The 22,246-nt window shown below is 41.4% G+C and overlaps 1 protein-coding gene across 4 annotated transcripts in view; it reads left to right on the top strand.

The window, feature by feature from the left end:
- Positions 1–22,246, top strand: part of tnr (tenascin R (restrictin, janusin)) — a 157,396-nt gene that overhangs the window by 91,946 nt on the left and 43,204 nt on the right. For all 4 annotated transcript variants that reach the window (XM_076744812.1, XM_076744810.1, XM_076744811.1 and 1 more), the window contains exons 4-14: positions 2,142–2,262; positions 3,955–4,171; positions 4,317–4,417; positions 4,825–4,987; positions 5,872–6,348; positions 12,495–12,614; positions 12,738–12,881; positions 13,958–14,073; positions 17,045–17,195; positions 21,130–21,308; positions 21,752–21,842. In XM_076744812.1, coding sequence (XP_076600927.1) covers positions 2,179–2,262; positions 3,955–4,171; positions 4,317–4,417; positions 4,825–4,987; positions 5,872–6,348; positions 12,495–12,614; positions 12,738–12,881; positions 13,958–14,073; positions 17,045–17,195; positions 21,130–21,308; positions 21,752–21,842 — 1,843 coding nt within the window. In that variant the 5' untranslated portion in view covers positions 2,142–2,178. The remainder of the gene's footprint in view (positions 1–2,141; positions 2,263–3,954; positions 4,172–4,316; positions 4,418–4,824; positions 4,988–5,871; positions 6,349–12,494; positions 12,615–12,737; positions 12,882–13,957; positions 14,074–17,044; positions 17,196–21,129; positions 21,309–21,751; positions 21,843–22,246) is intronic.

The raw sequence follows: 22,246 nt of genomic DNA, 5'->3' as shown, positions 1-22,246 counted from the left end.
AGCCTGACTTATGTATTAGTATTAATGTGCTGGTGTTTGCAAAAAGGCTCAGTTTCATCAGATGTGCCACAGCAAGAGCAGCCATTAGATTAGCCATTAAAACATCAATAAAACACAAAATGTAAAATCAGAACAGAAGAAAGCTAAAACAGGAAGCACCTGACAAATCAGTATCAGTGTATGTATTGTCCGATAATCAAGGAGGTATGGCTTTACAGGTTTGTAATTTCTGAAAAATTTAAAGGAGACTTCTCATATATCTGATATACTGTCATTGGATTTTATTAGCCTCACATATTCATTAATCAGACTCGAGTATTAACACATTATTATGGCAACGGTTGATCTTGAGAGCTGTTTTCTATCATCCTTGTTACAGGAAGTGAATGAAACATCCATGTAGTGCCATTTATCATCATCACGTCTTGTAAGCATGCATGTGAGCCATCTACTGAAGCTAGCCGAGGGGACACTGCTTTAGCTAATGGCTGTGAACAAGACGGTTCCAGTTGGCTTTTCTCGCTCCTTCATCATCTGCACGCTTCTCATTTGTTTGGCGAATTCACCAGTTAAACGGCGTGTGTCGTGTCAGACAGCAGCTGCATGCTTGAGGGGAGGTTTCAAAGTAGAACATTTTCCATCTCTTCGGTGTAGAGCGGGTGGCATTGAGAGTCGATTCCAGCAAGGCCAAAGCCATTTTTAAAAGCATTAGCGGTACTGTCTGAAGCGAGGCATGCTGCAGATTGTAACATATGACCAGATATCTTTCCCCTGTGGGTCCTTTATAACATACTGTATGTCAATGTGCTTCATATGAGCATTTCTGTTCTCCACACACATACAAAAACTCGCACGCATGTACAGGTATGCAGAAATTGTTTGACTGTCTTGAAATGGAAAATGTACTCAGGTTAGCAGAAAAGATCTTGAAAGTGAAGAGCGGGAAGTCTGGGACATTGCATATGCATCAATTTAAAAACAACAACACATTTTTCCCCCCGAAAAAAGGGATACATGGCTCACACACGCTGAGATTCTCTGTTTCTCATTTATGTGCAAATATGCTGATGTTTCAACATTTCCACCTTAAATGATAAAAAAAAGAAGCTAGTTAGGTGTGATAAGAAGACTTCCATCTGGCTCCCGCAAAAGGCACCAGCTGAGAGCAATAGCCTGCTTCACCAACATGAGATGCATTGTTGGGATAAAAGCGCCTCTTGAATGCAGACTACACAGGCTCATCTGTGCGATGTTTTCTTTCAACTCCTCTTCTGCCCACACATGGACGGACATGAACATGCTAAAACTCGAGGGAGTTGTGCTCAAAATTGCTGCCAGGACACATGAACACACACATACCGCCGATAAAATTGCTTTCCCAGTCTTGTATAACCAGCTGTTCCCATATTTTGCGCGATAAAGCATCTTTGCGGTTTGAGTGAGATGTTTGATTCATCTGATAGTGACAAAACTCAGTACATTCAAATAGCCGCATTTAAAGCAAACTTCAGCTCTGCACTATCTATCTCGCCTGTGCTGATATGTGACTGTCAGCTCGTAGGATCCACATCAGTTTTTCCTCCGTGCAGCTTTTATTTCAGCGTGTCCCCGTTCTCTCTTCCCCACTCAGTGGAGAGAGGATTACAGCGGCATCACTCAAACCATGTCTCTACTGAAATCCATCTATCAATTCTCTCCCTGAGCAATATTTCTGTATTCCTCCCAAGTGGAAAGATCAAACATTTGGTATTGCGCAGTGAAATACATTGAAAGGTTCTTAGCCACTTCCACAATCCCGGGTAGAGTTTCTTTTTTCCTTCTAAAGCCAATTATTTTACATCAGATCAAAAGCATTTATTTATCATTTACAGAGGATAAGCTGACAGTAGAGGGACTCCCCACAAGTGCACAGAAACACACACACACACACCCCCGAAGACACACATGAACAGATTTGTTTCCATGTTGGCACTGTAGCTGCGCTGGAACAGCTACAGTATGTTCTTTGAAAACACATTTTTAAGCGACACAGGCAACATCACTGACTGCTTTTTTCCCTGAAACTTATATATACCAATGCTTCACATCTCTTTGTTGTTCTCTTCTCCCACTTTTTTTTACTTTTTCTCACTCCTCCACAGGTGTGAGTGGACAGCACTGGTGAGGTTTCTTCCCAGCATGCCACTGGCACGGCAGCATCTCAGGGCCACTGTGCCCACAACAAGCTGGATCCTGGCTTTGGCTCTGTTTCTAGCACTACAGGTAAAATTTGTTCCAACAAAACAGCCATCTCTTACGGAGTTGAGCTGCCCAGGGCTTTTTTTTTTCCACATTCATTATTTATTTCCAATATACTATTTTTGGCAGCCATGTTAATCACTTGACTCTGGGCACAAATCTGCTCAAATTCTGTCCTGGCCAGTTTGAGTATCTAAGAGACGAGATGATTTAGACTAGCCTGCTTGTTTTCTGCATCTTTTCAATATTTTATGTGATTGTCTTCTTCTATATTTCTCCTACAAAGTAGATCTTCTTAAATATTATGGCACCAAGTAGGAGCACACTCAGCCTGGCCCCCAGAGTCACTGTTGCTACATCCATCAAGCTTTCCATTCTTGCATACGTACATGAAGAACTCAGACTGGCTTCTTATTTCCAAGACAGTGACTATTAACATATGTTGGCCGCACACTGCTAGTGGGTGATAAGTGATGATTAAGAGGAATTACTTTTGTATGAGTCTATACATTGTTTTTTAGGAAAATCCTGCATAGTATACCTTTAAGCTAACGGTAGCTCCGTGAGTTGGTTGGAAATGCTGTTTTAAAGTCTCCGGTGGTCTTCTTTTAAAGAGATTCTTGTAAAAGGGTCTTAATTGTACACTTAATGGCTACATACATGATGTTGTGCTAAATCTGCATGTTCTAGTCAAAAAGTCACCGCCTTCACCAGCTGATGAGCCACGAAGACATGGAAATAAAGAAGCAGTGGTGCTCACAGTGTAGAGCTAGTTAGTCCTAAAACGTAGGATCAAACTCACTTATTTTGGGTCCGACATTAAGTGATTTGGCTGCTTAGCTTACACACTTGTTCTCATTTCCGAACAGCATGTTTCACTGTTAAAGTTCCAAGAGAAAGGGCGAACAGGATGAGGACTGTGTTTGGCAAATGTAGCCCTGGATTGGGTAACATTGACTGTGGTTGCTGGAGTGGAACAGGAGCAGGACATAGCTGCTAACGCTGCTAAACTCTAATAACACCAAGACCCAGCATCCACACGGGGAGGGAGTATTACACAGTGAATGTAGTTGTGAGCATGGCTTTTTTTTTCTTTTTTTTTTTTTTAACTTTACAAGCTAATGTAGTTAGTTCAGGGCTTGGTTTTCACTGTAGGTACGAAGCTACTAATCCACTGCTTATACTTTCACTATTGTGCTATGGATTTGGAAAGTCAAAAAAATGACACACACCATCCAAACTCTTAAAATGCAGAGTGGTGTTCTTACTACATTTCCATGTACATCTCTTCACATTTAACACATCTACAAAGAACAAGATGCCATAAATACAGTACTCACACGATCCCTGTGAGCATATCCTCTAATAATCATTGTTTTCCTTTGAAGGGTTACTTGCTTTTATGTTAGAAATTCTCTCCACATTGTTGCCAGACATAAAGAAAGTACCATCTGAAAATGCTGAACTGTCAACACATTTTTTGCTGGTGACCTTACTTCTCACTGTGAAAGCTGTTTTGCTTGTGTTGCAGCCAGTGAAGAAAATCCTTCATATACAGTTTATTAGTGTCACCTCATTTCGTGTCCCCATGGCTCTTTCCTTCGTCTTCACTCCATCATTCTGTAAACACAAAGTACAAAGGACGAAAACAGCTGGGAACCCCTGAGTCCAAAGCACGTGCAGTGTTTTTTTGTTTCACGTTGTCTCTCTCTGCAGGGCGCCACTCACGCTGCTCCATCAGGAGACAACAAGCTGGTTCGTACCACCAGAGTGAGGAGACAGACCCCAGGGGGGAATCAGCCCCCCTCCGCTTCCTCAGCCAACCAGACCCTGCGGGAGCAACCCGTGGTCTTTAACCACGTCTACAACATCAATGTACCCTTGGAGTCTCTGTGCTCTGTCGACCTCGACGCCTCCGCACCACCTGACCCAGGTGAGGTCTTCTGATTGATGGAGTGTTTGGGTTTAAACTCACTGCCATCTTATCTGCTGTCCTAGAGGAACCTGGTGTTGTCATGGAGACACGCAAACATGCTGTGTTTAGAGGTTTTTAAGACTCTCTTCTTTTTAATTCAAAGGTTCTCGTGCTGAGTTGGGGTCCGGCCCTTCTGTAGAGGGTCCAATGGATCCAACTGGACCAACAGAATACACTGAGCAGACGCTGGATGCTGACAGCCAGGTAGGTGTTTTTAACAGTATTTTCTTTTTGTTCTGATGCAGGCGGACTGTCTCACGCGGCACAGAAACTGTTCCAACGGACAGCACCTGTTTCATCACACATAGCTATTTACATACTGATATTTATGGTGACATGTTGTAATTTGTAATTGTAATTAATTAAAGTGATATTTCACTTAAAACCGAAACAAAAGTACCCAATCTTTTGAGTTTTTTGTGGTGTGAACTGAGTATGGCCTCTCACTGGCAGGCAAAACTACATACTTGAAAGATTTGGGTTAAGTGTCACTTTAAAATTAACCAAATGTGCTTTGCCCCATAACTGTTGAATTCATTCCTCTAAATTGCTTAATCAACGCCTTTAAGTGCCAATTTGCACTTCTTTATCAAACTGTAATTGTTCTTCAGGTAACATTCACTCACCGCATCAACATCCCAAAAGCTGCATGTGGTTGTCCTGCAACAACCACAATCCAGCAGCTTGCCACCAGGGTGGAGATGCTGGAGAGAGAAGTTTCCCTGCTCAGAGCTCAGTGTGGGTCTGGATGCTGTGGGGAGAGCTCAGCCATGGGTGAGTTAACAATGACAGCAAAATATATAGATAAAGCTGGAAGTTTAGTTTAAATAAGCCTTTTTACCTGTAGAAATCTGAAGAACTGTGACAAAAACATTCAAAACAGGCTCTCTCATATGTGCCATAAACAGGTGCCATAGGTAAAACAGGCAGAAAAAACTGTTTATACCATGAATGAAGAGGAGACAGACAGCAGCAGAATATTGATGCTGCAGGGCAACTTCTTTTTCCTGCTGCACAGTCTCGGCCTAAAAGGTGTGGAGAAACCTTTGCTACTGGTTAAAAAAAAAAAATGTGTTCACTATTCAGGAGATGCTGCCATTATAATATGAGGGGAGCGAAAGGGATAGAGTTTTAGGATATATTATGGTTAAAGGATCTGCTCCATTGACACCATCACACCATTCAAATATTTTCTGAAAACGCTCCATCTCTACGGTGAGAATATGATTATCTCCAGTACTCATGATGTGAATCAGAATGAGGGTGAAATGCTCAGCTAAGGAGGCCAGTGGCGAGATGGAAGTGCACAAAAAACAAGTTTTCATTGGTGTCTTGACTGCTGTTTCTCCCAACAAGTGTATGCTGAAGGTTGAAGGTTTGAAGGTTTTTGCTGTGATTTCAATACTATTAATGCTTGAGAATGTGTCTCTATTTTCCTGAGATTCTCAGTATTACCAGTGGTTTGAGGAATGGAAGCGCTGTTGTTGGTCATTTAGTTGTATCCACCTATCGAGTGCCGAACTGTTCAAGTCATATTACCCCATGACTGAACTGTCCCTTTAGGTTTGATTTTATGGTAATCTTGTCATCTTTGAGTCATGCACCGTTTTGTCATGTAATACTTTATATAATGTGCATTATTTCTACCTTTTTCCCAGGTCGTTTTGACTTTGTCCCAGGCTGCAGTGGCCACGGCAGCTTCAGCTTTGACCTGTGTGGCTGCATCTGTGAGGAAGGTTGGACCGGCAAAAACTGCTCCGAGCCTCGCTGCCCGGACGACTGCTCCGGCCAGGGGGTGTGCGTTGAAGGGGAGTGTGTGTGTGACCGTGACTTTGGAGGCGACAACTGTTCAGAGCCGCGGTGCCCTTCAGACTGCTCGGGTCGCGGGTTGTGCATCGACGGGGAGTGTGTGTGCGAAGAGTCCTTCACCGGCGAGGACTGCATGGTCGGGAGGTGTCTCAACGACTGCTCAGACCAGGGGCTGTGCATCAATGGGACGTGCCAGTGCCGGCCCGGGTATGTGGGAGAGGACTGCTCGCTGGTCTACTGTGCCAACAACTGCAGCAAGAAGGGCATCTGCAAGGATGGATTCTGTTCCTGTCAGGATGGCTTTGCTGGAGATGACTGCAACTCTGGTAGGCTATTACTTTTTAGCCTTTACGTCAATTTTTTTATTCTCAGCTGTTCAAGTACGAAAAAAGTAGTTTGTCTGACATTTGTGGTTCAGTTCCCAGAACCAGAAACTCTGGGCAAGAAATTTGTCCTCCTTTAACACTTGCTGTTAATGTGAGCAGGGCCAAGTAACTGAGCACCGAAATAACAGCCTAAACAGATTTCAGAATGACACTTTCTGACCCTCACACAGCTCAGTCTGGACTCATGAGCAGAAACAGGTCTCTTTTCAAATTTGAGTTTCAATGTTAATTGGAGTGCTGATCTGCTGGAATGTAAACAAATTTTCTGTTCATCAATAGCTGGCACCATCACTGAGGTTTATTCGGGTGCAAAAACTGAATGGATGCCTCATGTTGGAGATCAGTCTTTAGGAAAAGCATCTTGATGTCTCTTTATCTCATGTACTTACAGTGTGTAATTCTGGAAAAGAAAAGAAGTAAAAAAAAAGTTCCTTGTGATAAATATCACCAACAAACAAAGATATTTCCCCTTAAGCTAGTCTTTAAGTTAGAAAATAAAGCTTTGAATGCACTGTTAGATGTAATCAATATGTGACATTCAGTACAGTGATGTATGGAGGGGATTTTTATGGAGGTGGGAAGTGTTATATATCTGTCTAAGCACCATCTGTCAGACATATATAATTGGGCCTACAACTTAGTCCATTATTTTTCTGACAAACAGATAAATATAATATATCTCTCACAGTGGCACAGAACAGAGAAAAGCAGCAATTTCTCAGATTTTAGAGGCTAAAACTTGCAAACGTTCGGCCTTTTTTGCATGATGTAAGTTTCTGAAGGTTAATTAAATGATTAAGCAACTGCATGTTTCAACACTAAATGCAATATGTAACAGAAACTTAAAGCTTATGGAAGGACCCAGCAGGTATTGGCATTCATCTGCCATGAAGTGCAAAGAGTTTGCAGACAGATAAAGGCTACAGCAGGGGATTTCATTTATCAGCATGCCTTTAGCAAGAATAAAGGAAGTAATTAATTCAACCACCTAGTGTAGTGTTTAGATAGAAGGTAGAGCTTCTAACCCATGATGCTCCATGATGATGCACGGTTGCCTGTCTGAACCCTACAGAGCACATAGATAGATCTGATTTGTTGCATAGATTTATAAATGCAAAGCTCTCTCACTTTCCCTGCTACAGCAATTAGATCCCAGCCCCATCACTTTTAGTATACGTGCAGCCCTGAAAAACAAACCCATCTGTGCTTCCAACGCAGGTGGCCGGGTGTGTGACTTGCTGGACAGCAGAAAGTGTAACAGCATTCATTTGTCAAAAGTCACATTCATCCGGGGAGAAGTGTCACATTAGCTACAGCTGAGACAGTTTCTGAGTCACGCTTGCCTTTGTTGAAGCCCAGCTCTCCACGCCAAAATATCAGATCCTCCTCTTCCATTTGAGGCAGCTGTCAACAAAGTGAATGATGAGGACAGACAGAAGAGCGAGCAACACAGAGACAGGGATGGGAAATCATATTACTGAGGCTGAATCCTCCTTGCTGCCCTCCTATTTAATATCTATACCAAGTGAGGGTGTTCGAATAGCTTATTTCTGTGCAATTAGAGTCTAAAATAGCCAATGCTTGTAGGGGATAGTTTGCTGAATACAAAACGAAGCAGTTCAATTATCAGAGACCTGTAGGGTGACAGGCTTAAGTGCTTCATGTTATCAAAAGCTGAAGAAAGCGGGATGTATTTTTGCTTCAATTATGGTGGCCTATATTTTCCCACTACCAGAAATAATGGAGGCTGTTGAATTTAAATGCGATGTTTCAGGCGTGAGGTAGGATACAGTATATCTTTACATTAAATATATATCCACCGACAAAGCAGAGATCAGCTTGTGCCGAAGAGTGGCATTTAATCTTGACAGCAGAGGAATTCCACGATCATTTCCGATGAATCCTGATGCAACAGTGGAAAAGTGGCGATGACATTCTTGCATACTTGACATCCTCTGTGTCAAGTGCGGCAGTGGTGACAACTGACATTTATATTTTTCACATATTTATGGATCTCAGCACTGCTCTTACACAGGGTCCGTACCTTCTTCATGCTGATTTTATTACCTTGTTTCATTCCCATTTTCTGCCATACTGCATCAGTCAAGTTTAGCAGGTAAGTCAGTCATAGCAATTTAGATGCCTACTGTGTAAAGTAGCTTTGTTTTTATCGGTTACATTATTTGGCAGAAGTAACTGTGATGTTGAAGGGCTTTGACAGGAATGTGACAATCCACCTCATCACACAATCAAGCACAAACCTGAACCTGTGTGCCATTCGTAGTCTGCCTCAGCAGCTGGAGGACACACGCTGTTATCACGGTTGTGACTGAAATGGTGTTGCAGCTTGGGAAAAAGTCCTTCAATAACCAAAACCATTCTCCTGCACTGAATAGAAATTGATTCTCTTTTCTCCTGTATGACAAAGCATCTTTGACAGTATGTATTTTTGGAGCTACCTTTTTGACCAAAAGAGACGTGAATGCGGCTCTGATCTTAGAGCAAACTTCTGGTGTGCTCCTCCTGTTCTAGATGCTCATATGAGCGTAGTATTGGAAATCAAATTTGCATTTTTGGAAACCCCACAGGCCTTTTTCAGCATGACATCAGTTAATTTACTCTTCCCCAATAATAAAACAACAGTAGCAATACCAGGTGGTCTGCACTGGGCATCTTTTTGGATATACATTTACACTACATGTGCGCTAAGGGCACAGTCATACCCACCATACCATAAATCTTTACATGAATAGTTTGCTTAATTTGAGCAGCTAAAAAATGCCATTTTGTAACCCGAACTGTGGTTGGTTTGGTTTTCAATGAATCCAACCATGTATGACACTCTAGAAACAATATTAAGTAATCAGGGTACACATATGCATCATTAAATAGTTTTTATTAGCATGCATATTAGTAGCATATTGGCTCTTTATTAGTCATCATAAATGGCTTGTTAATGCCTTATTCTGGGGGCTATTAACTGTACACTGTACACTGTATTGAACTTACTTTGTGATATAGGCTCATGGTCGATTTGTAACTAGGTTATATGAACCCAAACGAAAGACAAAATGCAGCACAGTAAGACACTTAACTGCAGATTATAGCAAGGAAAATAATCTCATAGCACAGTTGGTTTTAGTTCCACATCAGCACAGTGAATCTTTGACCCCCATTTAAAGAGAAATTTATTCGGGATGTTTTCCTTTACCTTCAAACCGCAAAATATCGTACTTCAGACAGAAAGTTTCAGTTAAGTCACTTAAGCAAATTAACAAGAGAAATGCCATTACATGAAGTAGCCTGAGGGTAAGTTAGTCCTCTGATGGTGGACTGACCTCCGTTGTCAGCTGGAGTTTTAACTTTTAAGGTTTTAGTCCAGTAGATACTGCTGTATCTGCCGATGATTGCATACTGATTAGACCTAATGAGACTTAAAGACTCCAGGCGAGATTCTGCAATAACCTTCAGCAAGTTGCCCTTTTGAAACAAACCTTGAGAAAGATACATGCCTGAGAAATGGTTTTCCGTAACTGGAGAACACAAAAACCTTCAGCATTTGAATTAGTCTGCTAGTGATACAACCAGTGTATTTGTAACATCACCTTCATGTAGATGAGCATTTTAACACCACTAGTTTTGAGGTAATGTTTCTAATGTTATGCTGCATGTACTCTACCTGGCCAGAGACAAGGCACTCTTAAAATCCTAAAACCTTGTCGTCTGCCAAAGCCCAAAATGTGCTTGAACTGAAATTAGAATGAGAAAGGAAAACACAAGGAGATGAAGTTAGGAACTGAAAACTGCTGCTGAAGTTGGACACTGGCCCAATCGCAAAGGTCAGAGACTCTCTTGATACTCGGCAATTGAGAAACGTTGAGAAATTCAATAGAGGAAACACTGTATTTGCATTCAAATTAGCTGCTTGTTGATGAGCTTTCACACAGTAACAACAAGATGCGATACTCGCTGCTTCTCTGTCTTTAGTAAGAAGTTGCAGATTTCAGCTCATTGACTAACTTTTCAGAAGATCATTTTCTAAAGAGCTCACTTGTGAGTTTGCCCTTCACTTTCTATAGGCGTTAACTTTCAAGCAAGCTCGTCTGTTCAGCCTCCTGCATGACCTCATTCAATCAGTCTTCTTCTCTCCCATGGATTATTGCTCCTTCGTTTCATTTGTTATTTCCTTCATACGTGACGAAGCTGGGTCTAATTGATGAAATAAATCTAGCTAAGTGAATTCTGCAGGAGCTGTCCCCAGTGCAGGTTCACGATTTCGAAATGAGCAAACTATTGTAGAGCATGCGCCCATCTGTCGAGTGAGTGAGGAAGGAGCTGGAAAGGCTACTAGAGTGTCCAAAGGATCCCCGAGGAGGACTCAGTGCTGTGCTGTAAAGTCCTGTATCACAAGATGTAGACATGATGGGTGGGTGAGAGGTTGTTTGTCTCACCATCACACTCACTGCTCCTTTACTCCTCTCTCTGTCTCTCCTTCTCTGTCTCATCCGTATTCTCTTATTTAATCTTTCTGTGTTAGTCATTTACTTTGCTTTCTTTCCTGGCCTCCTGTCGTCTGTCTGTTTATCCGTCTATTGTTGTTTCTCCCAAAAAACTGTTTGTCCCTCCTTCTCCTCCTTTGCGCCCTTCACCTGCCGCCCCTCCTCCTCGTTGTTTTTGGCAGTGGGAGCTGTAAACACTCTTGTTTATGTCTCGACATTTACATTCAACACCACCGTCTCAGGCTTATGGCTTGACTATCTCCACTTCAGCCCAAATGAATGACAGTGCTTCTCTGTCTCATGTTAACACTCAGCCTCTTATTGCCTCAAGCGCAAGCTTCTTTTACCGGCTAGAATGCACATGAACACTTTGTATTGAGGTGCACATATTCACCAGAAACTAGTTGCTTATCAGCATACATATTACTAGCATATTGGTTCTTTATTTGTCAGTATAAAGCACTTAATAATACCTTCTTCTTCATGACCATGTCCTTTAACTACAAGGCCATTAAGAGTTTTCTCTCAATAATCTCCTAATTACTTCTTATTGATAGTAAGTAAGGAAGTTGTTTCACATCACTCACATTTTTAATAACCTAACCCTAACACTTCAGAACCCAAACCCATAAGATATTAAGAAGTTCTTTATAATGACTAATAAAAAGCCAATATGCTGGTAATATGCATGCTAATAAGCAACTAGTTAATGGTGAATATTGCACCTACGCACTGTAGTTTAGTGTATTGACCCTGGATGTCACAACCACACAGTGGATTAAAGGGGTAACAATACTACATTAATACTAATGTAGTTAAAAAATCTTGCGGTATTAATTAAAATTCAGCGCTTTGCCAGCAAACATGTACTTACATCCACAACTCATATCAGTTAGAGTTTCTCTTGTGAAATGATTTGACTATTTCCTGGCAAGGATGTGCATTCTTTATGTGAAGACTCTACTCCATCCATACACCAGAACATTTAGTCCATGAAGGACACTCAGGTTTGTAACTGCTCTCTGTAAAAGACACTGAAAGCTTTCCATACAAATTAGAGCAAGTACAATTTTGCAGTTTTCCCACCAAGGTAGGGTAAAGCTAACAGTATCAGTCTTGTGACACATGCAGTATACTAGCAAGTTGCTCCACAGGTGACATAAGTTAGGTTCCCATCCAAATCTATCACAAATTTTAACCAAACTACTGTGATGCAATCAGTACGATAAGCAGTAGGTGGCACCAGATTTTCCAGTTGGAAAACCATTACACCACTGCAGAAGAAAAGGGTTCAGCAAGATGACATAATTAAAAGAGCACCAGTTGAACTTCAAATAATGAAAAACATGATAGAAAACATTGTGGAAATGAGATTTCTGTTTATTTCAGGTATGCATGTGAGGAAGCTTACGTCAGATCTGTTGATGGAAACACAGCTAGTGAGGTTACATTCTTAATTATCAATTTAAGACCAAAAAAAAAAAAAAAAAAAAAAGATCAGGTACAAACCACACTTAAGCAAAATCCCAAAACAAATTAAGTAGAACAATAGTTTAAATAAATTTTGTGCTTTTTTTGTCTCAACAGTGGCACCGGCCATGAACCTGAAGGTCCGAGGCGTGACCGATCGCACTATTGACCTGGAGTGGGAGGGCTCAGTTGTGCTGACAGATTTCTTGGTGACCTACACGCCAAGCAGCGCCGGAGGTAAGCTGTGCTGGTCTTTTCTAAGTGAGGAAAGTTGTAATATGAGAATACACAGCTACGTTAACAAAAAAAAAAGCATAACATCCATGTATCAGTGTATCTTCTTACCTGTCTCTCTGTCAGGTGTCCAATTAGAGATAAGGATCCCAGGCAATATCACCACCTGCACTATCTCAGGCCTGGAGGCAGGCATAGAGTACAACATCAACGTGTTCGCTGTCATTAACAACAGTATCAGCGTCCCTGCCAGCATCACTGTTTCGACCTGTAAGTGCAGTCCTCTGGGTTGTGATGACAAAATGTTCTCATGGGAGCTCAAAGGATATTCCACTGAAGCCATGTTTGGTCCATGGCCAACAGAATGTAAATGGTATACCACAGTTTAGTATCTCACATAAAAAAAATGTTCTCTGTCTCAACCAGTGCTGTGCATGCCTCCTCACATGGACACAGCCATTCATGCAGATGCACACACACTCACACCGTCTCTCACTTTTTTTTTTTTTTTTTTTTTACCAAATCCTCCCCAAGTTGCTTCTCAGTGTCAATAGAGTGAAAATACCACCTGGTCCTCTGCCAACTGGTTGTGACTCCTATCTGTAACACCTGCTTGGTGTCACTCACACTCCAATACACACACGCACAAATAAGAACAGATTCTGAGTGTCAATGCCAAGTCACTGGACTTGTCAGAGAAACATGCTAGATACTTCTATGCTTATCAGAAGTATCCACTGCTTTCAATGGCAAATGGAATATTGTATCCACTCGACATCAGTAGATCAAGGTATGTTGCCATTAGTTCAGTGGTAGCTGATAAAATTATCCTCCAGTTTGCAGAGGTGAATTTAATTTCAGTGATTGCAGAATTCAGACTAATAAAGTCAATTTAGGGCAATTAAGCTTGACGCAACCATTTTTCAACGAGCATATGATTTGTTGGGTTGTCGTTGCTAAACTTAATTGTGAAATGTAATATTTGATTGTCTGGAAAGATTTATGAGGATACAGCTGCCACAGCACTGTGGCAATAATTGAAAAATCTGGAAAAAAGAAGGTCTTTTCGTGTTCATGTTTTAAAAGCTCTTGAACAAATATGACATCTTTTGATGAGTAACAACGCTAAAAATCAAGAACAATCGATCACGGCGATGGCCTCGGCGCAGCATTCCTCGTGATCGAAGGAAAGACAGAAAATGAGTTGGGACTGAGACAACGGAACAGCAAAACAAATGTAAAAAGAACGGTTCAGCATCGGACACCTTCAGCATGAGATGGAATAGTGATGTATGGGCTGTGCGGGTCACTGAAGAACAATAATACTTCTCTGGCTACCTCTCCAGATCTCTCCAATCCAGATGGTTTAGTCTTCAAATCCATCACAGAGACGTCAGTGGAGGTTCAGTGGAAACCGTTCTACTATTCCTTCGACGGGTGGGAGATCAGCTTCATCCCAAAGGTAGAGCTACATGTGCGAACACTCAGTGTGTGTGTGTGTGTGTGTGTGTGTGTGTGTGTGTGTGTGTGTGTGTGTGTTCGTGTTCACTGTCAGTCTCACTGCAAGACTGCTGTACAGCATGCTGAAAGACAAGTGCACTGCTTGTGAGGAGAACAGAAGGACAGACTGGCTTTCTACTCCCACGCACAGCGGTGTTTTTAAATTAATTTATTTTTTCATTTTGCTCTTTGACCGAACAAAATATTCCTGATTGAAAAGAATTATTCTCAAATCTCACCAATGCCAACCTCTAAATGACTTTGAATTACTGTATGGAAACAGGCACGAAAATAACGTGATGGATTTATTTTTTTGGGAGGGGGTTGCTCAACTTGAAGCCCATACCAAATTAGACAAGCGGATTGTCTTCAGCTTATTGGCTATTAGATGGATGAGCCATTAAACCCTTTTCCAGAATAACCCTCTGTAAAACCATAGCGGAGCCAGGTTTAAAGCCAGAAAGCAAAAACATTTCTCTTTCTAATTCCCGCTGTAAACTCAGGTACTCTTGGCCTTCTAATCCCGTGCCCTCTCACAGTAATTGGTTTTCTCATTTAAGGTGTTCCCATGGGGAGATATCCTTTGGTCCCTCCCGGCTTCAAGCCTCAAATCTGATGTTCAGATGCTTTTTTGTGTTTATTTCAAGCCCTGTTAAGGCTAGAATGTTTCTGAACGGAGAAAAGCGGCGGGCTTCTTAATTTCATTTTATTGCTTTTAGCCCTCCCTTCTCTCTCTTTCTATCCAATCTTCCATGTCTCTCCACTGTGTCTCTTCCTCTAGCACTTTCTCATCCCCCCCCATCCTTTCCTCCTAATCTCTTGTTACATTCCATCCACCACTTCTCGGTCAAGATCTCTAACCTTTTCCTCTCTACCCCCAAAGGTATCCTCCATCCCTTTCTTCCTTTCTCCTTCACCTCTCTCTTCCTCACCCTGCTTTTCTGTCGATGTTCTTCTCCCTATCTTACCTCGCTTTTCTCTCCCTCACTCCAGCCACAGGGGAAATCATATTATGAGTTGGCAGTCCCGCCCCCTGTGGATTTAATCCAGCAATGGGGATTGTGAATTTTGACAATCTCGTAATGGAAGTAGGCATGAAAGCTTCGGCCTATGCGAACAAACACAGAACACACCGCTCTGTAAAAAGGAAACAGAGAGAGGGGGAGGGGAGCAGGAGCTTTGAGACCTGACGTTAACACTGTTAGAAACAGCCACAGTATATATCTGACATTCCAGTAAAGTACCATACTGCCAGTGGTTTTATAGCACATACCTACCACACCATCTAATACGTTATATTTTGGGCATTTCGTAATAAATCAATGAAGCTTTAAAGCAATCAGTCAAACAGGACTGCAGCCGGTACTAATATTGTACAGTATTAGTCATTTTGGATTAGTCCCACTAGCATTAGAAATATTTGTCAAGAAATATTCTCAGTATAGAATAATATCATTTACATGTCTTTGTCTAAAAAGGACACGTCAGCAGTTTCAGTTTCTTGGAGCCCCCATCTTAAAAAACGTTTTGTTTGATTGAAATTCACACACGCCCTAATGCTCAGTGCTGTGATTCATGTTGAAAAATCAAATCCAGTGGTCAAAGCTCATGATGAGGCTGCAGCATTCTCTATACATGAGGTATTTGTTCGCGTAATGTCTGCATAAACTTGCCTGTGAGCATCTCTCTAGCATCTTCCTCATTCTCTGTTTTTGGCAACGTGCCTATAATGATGTATTGTCTTAATAATTATTAAGTGCTATATAAATGAAATCACCCTGAAATGTACAGTTATTTTGGATATAAAGAAATGAAAAATCCGAGGCATCAGCTTTATTGCAGTAAAGTTATTAAGATATTAATCATCGCTGCGTAACATTTTAAATCTAATTTTACATTGCTTTGTATGAATAGTAAGAGGATTATTAGAACCACCTCTTGCCATTTCTTTTGATAGACATATAAAAAGACATGCTGTCTTACCTGGAAAACTAAATGACCCTAATCAGTAACCAAGAAGCACAATCAGAGAGTCCTACATTCTTGTCACCTTAATGAAATTAAAGTGATATAAATACCTCCACAAGAACAAAAAAAAAAAAAAAAAAAATCTCTTTTTGTCATTCCTCAACCAACCTTGTCTGCAGAAAGAATGATGACTAATTATGAGCAAGCTGATACAGGAGATGGGAGTGGGATATACTGTTATGGTGATTAATTTGTATAATTTAGCTTTGCCTTCACTTAACTGTATTACTATTGAGATTGAACGCCAGTTGTTATTGGAACATTACCGTTGTGTGTTACTGCCCACCCTGGTAATTTAGTTGAGGTGATTAAATGGATTACATCTCTAATTATAGTTTTAATTCAGGAAAGTAGCAAGCTGTTATATGTTCTGTTTTAATATGAGCCTTCGTAGCGCAGGCTTTTGGGGATCTTGGAGCAGCAGTAGGTGTAACATCTGTCTGTCGGCAGGAAGCGCGTGTGCAACACTGGCTCTCTGGGAACAGCTGGGAATAGCAGGGTCTCCATATGCATGAGTGACAGGCCTTTGGAAATGTACAGAGTGCTGCCTCTGCAGAATATGGCCCAAGGAATTTCAGTGTTGCATATATACTCCTTTCTGCCAAGCAACACCATTTGGGAATTTAATGTGTTAAGTCATCCAGAAGTTTACAAATAAGTCAAAAGAAGTGCCTACAAATTATACAGCGCAGGAAATCTGCTGCGGAGAATTTAACAGGATGAGTCACTGTTTATATCTGACTGTTGAGGATAGGCTTTTATCTGCCAGATCCCTTATCTCCACTGAGAGAAGCAGTTTAAACCACACAGTAGATGACATTTACTCAAAATATGCAAAACAACAGACATGAGTTCAAGTCTCTTTTCATCTCATCACTTTTATCTCTGTTTTTTTTTTTTCCCAGGACAATGATGGAGGGATGACTGCACAGCTGCCTAGCACCATCACTTCCTTTGTGCAGACTGGTTTGAGACCAGGGGAGGAGTACACTGTTAACCTGGTGGCCCTGCGAGACCAGGGTCGAAGCCAGCCAGTCACTGCTACCATCACAACATGTATGTATTAATGGTAACCTTGACATTAGGACGTGATGTCATTAGTTGGATAAATTGATAAAATGAAAATATATTCACAATGTTGAATACCCAAGGTAAAAAGGGAGCACACACACACAGATCTTCAGGACAAAGTTGACGATGACAACATACAAAAATTTTGGTCTAGTGTCCTTCGTCAGAGTGTCTGGCTACAAGGTTAGCACGTTTGTTGACACGGCCAGAATAAATTGCTGAGCATGTTTTCACCCCTCTGTCCAATTGCAGTCAGATGAAAAGACGTTATTGAATTCGAATTCTTGAACTCTGTTTTTCCACAGTAGGCTATTTCCGCACATGGGTAAAAAGCAAGCCTGTGTGCAGAGACAGAACTGAAATGTCCATTATATTACTGTTAATATGTTATTGCCAAAATACAACACACCCACGCAGTCCTGAGGAAACACATCAGATATGGTTTTAAAGCTGCTAAAATCTTAATAGATAAGATGAGTTTGAGGAGGGCTGAGGAGGACACACACAGCCAGTCAGTTATATACACTGTACTACCAAAAAAAGGGTCATTTTATATTCAGAGTGAATGTGATTAGCTGTGGAACTAGCAATTATTTTATGAGATTAATCTGTCAAGTAAACTCAAGATGACATCTTAAAGTTGTTTATTTTGTCCTGCCAACAGACCAAAACCTGAAGATGTTCAATTCACAATCATTTACATAACAAAGACAAACAGCATGTGACATAATTCTTATTTGAGAAACTGAAATAAGCAAATGTTTGGCACGTTGGCTTGATTAAAGGCTTAAATGATTAAGCGATTATTAGTCAATGAATCAACTTAGCATTTCAGTACCAAATAACGTAACATCATTGCATTTTTTCTTATACTTTCAAGACTGTCTTACACACACACACACACACACACACACACACACACACACACACACACACATACACATACACTTCTAAATGCCCTGGAATGAGTAGTGGGTGTCATCTTGACGCATTTGTTGGTCTGCCACCGTTTATGTCCCTGACGTAAACCTCGCTGAGGTATTGTCCCTACACCTCACCCAGCTGACACTACTTGGACAGCTGTAATAGATCCAATTCAAACCTCGTCCATAACAATTCAAACTCTGATGTCTGCAGTCAAAACACCATCAATTTCCTGTCAAGTCTTTGTTCGTTTCGTGGGTTGTAATTAAGTATTGATTAATAATTCATGCCACTCATTAATTTTTCACGGCAGCCCACTGCAGGACACCTTATTGGATAAAGAAAGAGGAAAAGACAAATTTGAAGTCACTCAATTATTCATAACAAAGATTTATCCTTCCTCGGAGATGGAGGGAACACAGTGAGGAGTCAGAGGAAAACCAGAGGGAGAGGACAGCTGATGTGAGAATTTGTTCTCAGCAACTGTCTTGCTCAGGATGTTTTCTAGGAGGAGACCCAAGGGGCCAATTTCTAATACATCAAGGACCAGAGTGGACCTGCAGTATGTCAAGTCTGGGACTTATTTAGATCTCAAAAGCTTAAAGAAAGACTTTAAAGGAGAATATATCTATGCTGCTCAGTGGGTGAAACACATACTTTACATAAGATCTCCCTGGGGCCTTCAGTAAAGAATGATTATGCTATCACAGCACAGTGTGGTGCTTTCAGTTTAAAACATGTATGTTAAACTAAGCATTGCCTTGTGCTTTTTTGGTCGGTTCCTCAACATTAATGATGCTTGTCACCATTTGTAAGACTCAATTGGACAGTTATTGAAATTTAACATCAGAAAAAGTGTGTAAATGCCATGTAGGTTGTAGTTGTAGAGCCCCATTTAACTGCAGTAGAAATAATCAAGAAAATTTTGATTTAGAGATCAAAAGAACCTTCATTTTCCTTGTCATTGGTTAATGCAGCAAATGTCAAACCATAGCTTTTGTGGAAAGAAGAAGTTAACACATAAATGGAATACAGTGCTAATTATCATATTCTGTAAAACCCAATTACCTTGCCTGAAATTCAGTGAACATATTCAGAAAAATATAAAAAAGGTACAACATCTAAAGTTTCGAAATGAAGGAGGATGAAATGGTCACATTTCACATTAATTTGGCTCACATCACAACAGAAAACCCCATTTTGGCTCAGAGCCTTCCCCAGGTTGTTTTTGATAATAAAAAAAAAAAAAAATCATTAGATTGGCACTGATGAGAATGTGCAGAGTAAATGTGTAGTCAATCCCTCTTGTGTCATCCATCCATCCATCCATCCATTTTCTGCAACTTATCTGGGGCCCGGTCCCAGTGGCAGGAGGCTGAGCAAAGCAGTCCAGACGTCTCTCTCCTCAGCAGTATTTTTCAACACCTCCTGCATGATCCTGAGGCGTTCCCAAGTCCCATGTCCCTAACCTCTCCTTGGATGCATGAGAAATTTTTGCAGAGGTGGTAGTTAAAGATGGACATGTGCCTCAGCTCCCTAATCACCCTCACTGCACGTTTGAGTTGACCAGGTCTGTCTGGCAGTCTCTCCCACTGTCTGATCCAGCTCGCCAGCAGGAAGTGATCGCTTGACAGCTCTGCTTCTCTATTCATCCGAGTGACATACGGTCACAGATCTGATGATACGACAACAAATTTCATCTTCAGTCTTTGGCCGAAAGTGTTATGGTTCCAAGGACACCGATCAATTACCTTCTGTTCTAACAGTGGGGTTTTTTATGGCCAATCCATGACTGGCACAGAGGTTTAAACAGCAAGCCACCACTCTGGTTTAGATCAAGCACTCCTCCACCTTATTGTGATGGAGGAGTTGGTGACATGGGAGAAACTCCCAAGGTAAATTTGTCCAAGACAAGGGGCGCTTCACAGACCTGACATTAATTAGTCAAGAAGGAGCTGCAGCACCTCAGCAGGGGAACTTGTGTCCCCTCCTTGAGCCAGATCTGAGAGGGGAGCGCAGCGGCAATGGTCTGGTGGCTCGGCATTGGCCCATCAGGCCCAACATGAGCCCACCTCCCGCAGGGATAACATTGGGGTTGGGTGCATTGCCAGGTGGCAGGCAAAGGCAGGGACCGAGACTCGCTGTGCTGACTCGCAGACCTCTTGTGTCAAACATTTCCTCATCATGCATGATGTGTTTTCAGTTCTTCACTGTCAGTAATTGTTGTTTTCCGGCAATCAGCATGGGAAGACTTTAATCATGGCTTATGTTTTACACCTTACACAGATAAAGCCTGTTGTCTCAGCGTGTCAGGTCCGATAAGTTTTACATGCTTGGCTGTCAGACCAGCTTTTTCTGATAGCAAATTCAGATCTACCACTGCAAAAGCTTAAAGTATTAATATGAACTTTCATCCTGTCTTTTTGAGTTTTCCATTTAATACTGACTGAAATGTGTCCAAGGCAAAAGTTGGCAACAAATGTCTGGTCAGATTAGGAACCTTGTTTATTTATTCTTTGATTTTGTTAATTTTAATCATAGTTTGGCCAAGACTGTATTTTATTTAGGTCAAGTTCTTATACAGCTGCTTGTGGTGACACACAACATTTAGTCTGTTTATTTTAGAAGAGTTTTGTAGAGCATTAATCTGGGTTGACAAGATTTTTAGCGGGATGGTTGTGCTGCACAAAATAGAATTCTTATCTTTCATAATTTGTTGTGAAATGTCAGATGGTTTTACCTCTTCGGGCCTCAAAAATGTATTCAAATGAGATATCACAGAAGATTAGAGGTCACAAGTCGTAACTTGTAGACTGCTGACACCTGGGAGGAGGCGTCACAAGAAGACACTGCTTTATTCTAAGGGGTCAAGAGCCAAAAGAGAGCTGCGATAGGTTGACAATTAACCACTCTGATTGGGTCTGCTTTGTTTGTAACAGAACAGAACAGAACATTTCTAACAATAATTCTGCGTCTTCCTTTCTTTGTTTTACAGTGATTGATGGCCCCACACAGCTGATTGTGCGGGATGTGTCAGACACCGTGGCATTTGTGGAGTGGACACCACCAAAAGCAAAGATTGATCAGATTGTGTTGCGTTACGGCCTGGTGGGAGGAGAAGGTCCACGGACAACCTTCCGCCTCCAGCCCACACTCAGCCAGTACTCCCTGCAGGTGAGTGGCGGGGTGTGTGTGTGTGTGTGTGTGTGTGTGTGTGTGTGTGCGCAATTCATCATGTTGTGGGGTCACAGATCTGATCGTGCTGACACATTATGTGGACTCACCTTCCATCTGGGGACAGTAAAACCAGATTCACAACTTGAAGCATTTATGTTTGGGTTGACCGTCTTTTGGTTTATTACATTGAACTCACAAGTATGGTGTTCCTAGTGTGTGTGTGTGTGTGTGTGTGTGTGTGTGTGTGTGTGTGTGTGCGTGTGTGCGTGCGTGTGTGTGCGCGCACGCTTGTTGCTTGTCATGCTTAAATTGTTAAATTATCTAATCTCAGATTCTGCCTGCCTTCTGTGTCTGGAGATAAAGCAAAAACAAACGAAAACGTCCATGCAAAGAGATTAAACAGACTTAACTGTCCATGTTTTTTTTTTTTTGCTCCACAGGTTCTGCGTCCTGGCTCACGGTACGAGGTGTCAGTGAGCGGAGTGAGGAAAGGAAATGAGAGCGGATCTATTTCCACTGAGTTTACTACCGGTGAGGTCTGACAGCAGGCAGATGTGCTGATAGTGGTGTGTGTGATTCTGTGCCTGCCTCTGAGGATAGAACACTTGATGACATATGGCCTAATGCATGCCATAGTGTTTATCTATATTGAAGATGGTAGTGGACATCTGTTCATGGTAATTTTGTCTCTTGTTTGTGCACAAGTACTTTATTTGTGGAAATGTTGTCTTAATTTGTTTTGAGTACAAACAAGTGAACTTCAAATTGACATTTCTTTCAGCTGCATCAGAAGTAAAATGTCATGCAAATGTTCTGTTGTCAGAATGTCTAATTCAAGGTTATTCAAATGAAGGGAATTCTGCAGACTATTACCAACAGCATAGAAATTGTTCCAAAAGGACATGTGTAGCAACTGATGTTGATTATATCAATTA

The sequence above is a fragment of the Chaetodon auriga genome, chromosome 12 (genome assembly GCF_051107435.1).
Source record: "Chaetodon auriga isolate fChaAug3 chromosome 12, fChaAug3.hap1, whole genome shotgun sequence".
NCBI lineage: Eukaryota > Metazoa > Chordata > Actinopteri > Chaetodontiformes > Chaetodontidae > Chaetodon > Chaetodon auriga.
The sequence above is the reverse complement of the archived record's forward strand: the minus strand, read 5'-3'. Positions and strand labels throughout refer to the sequence as shown.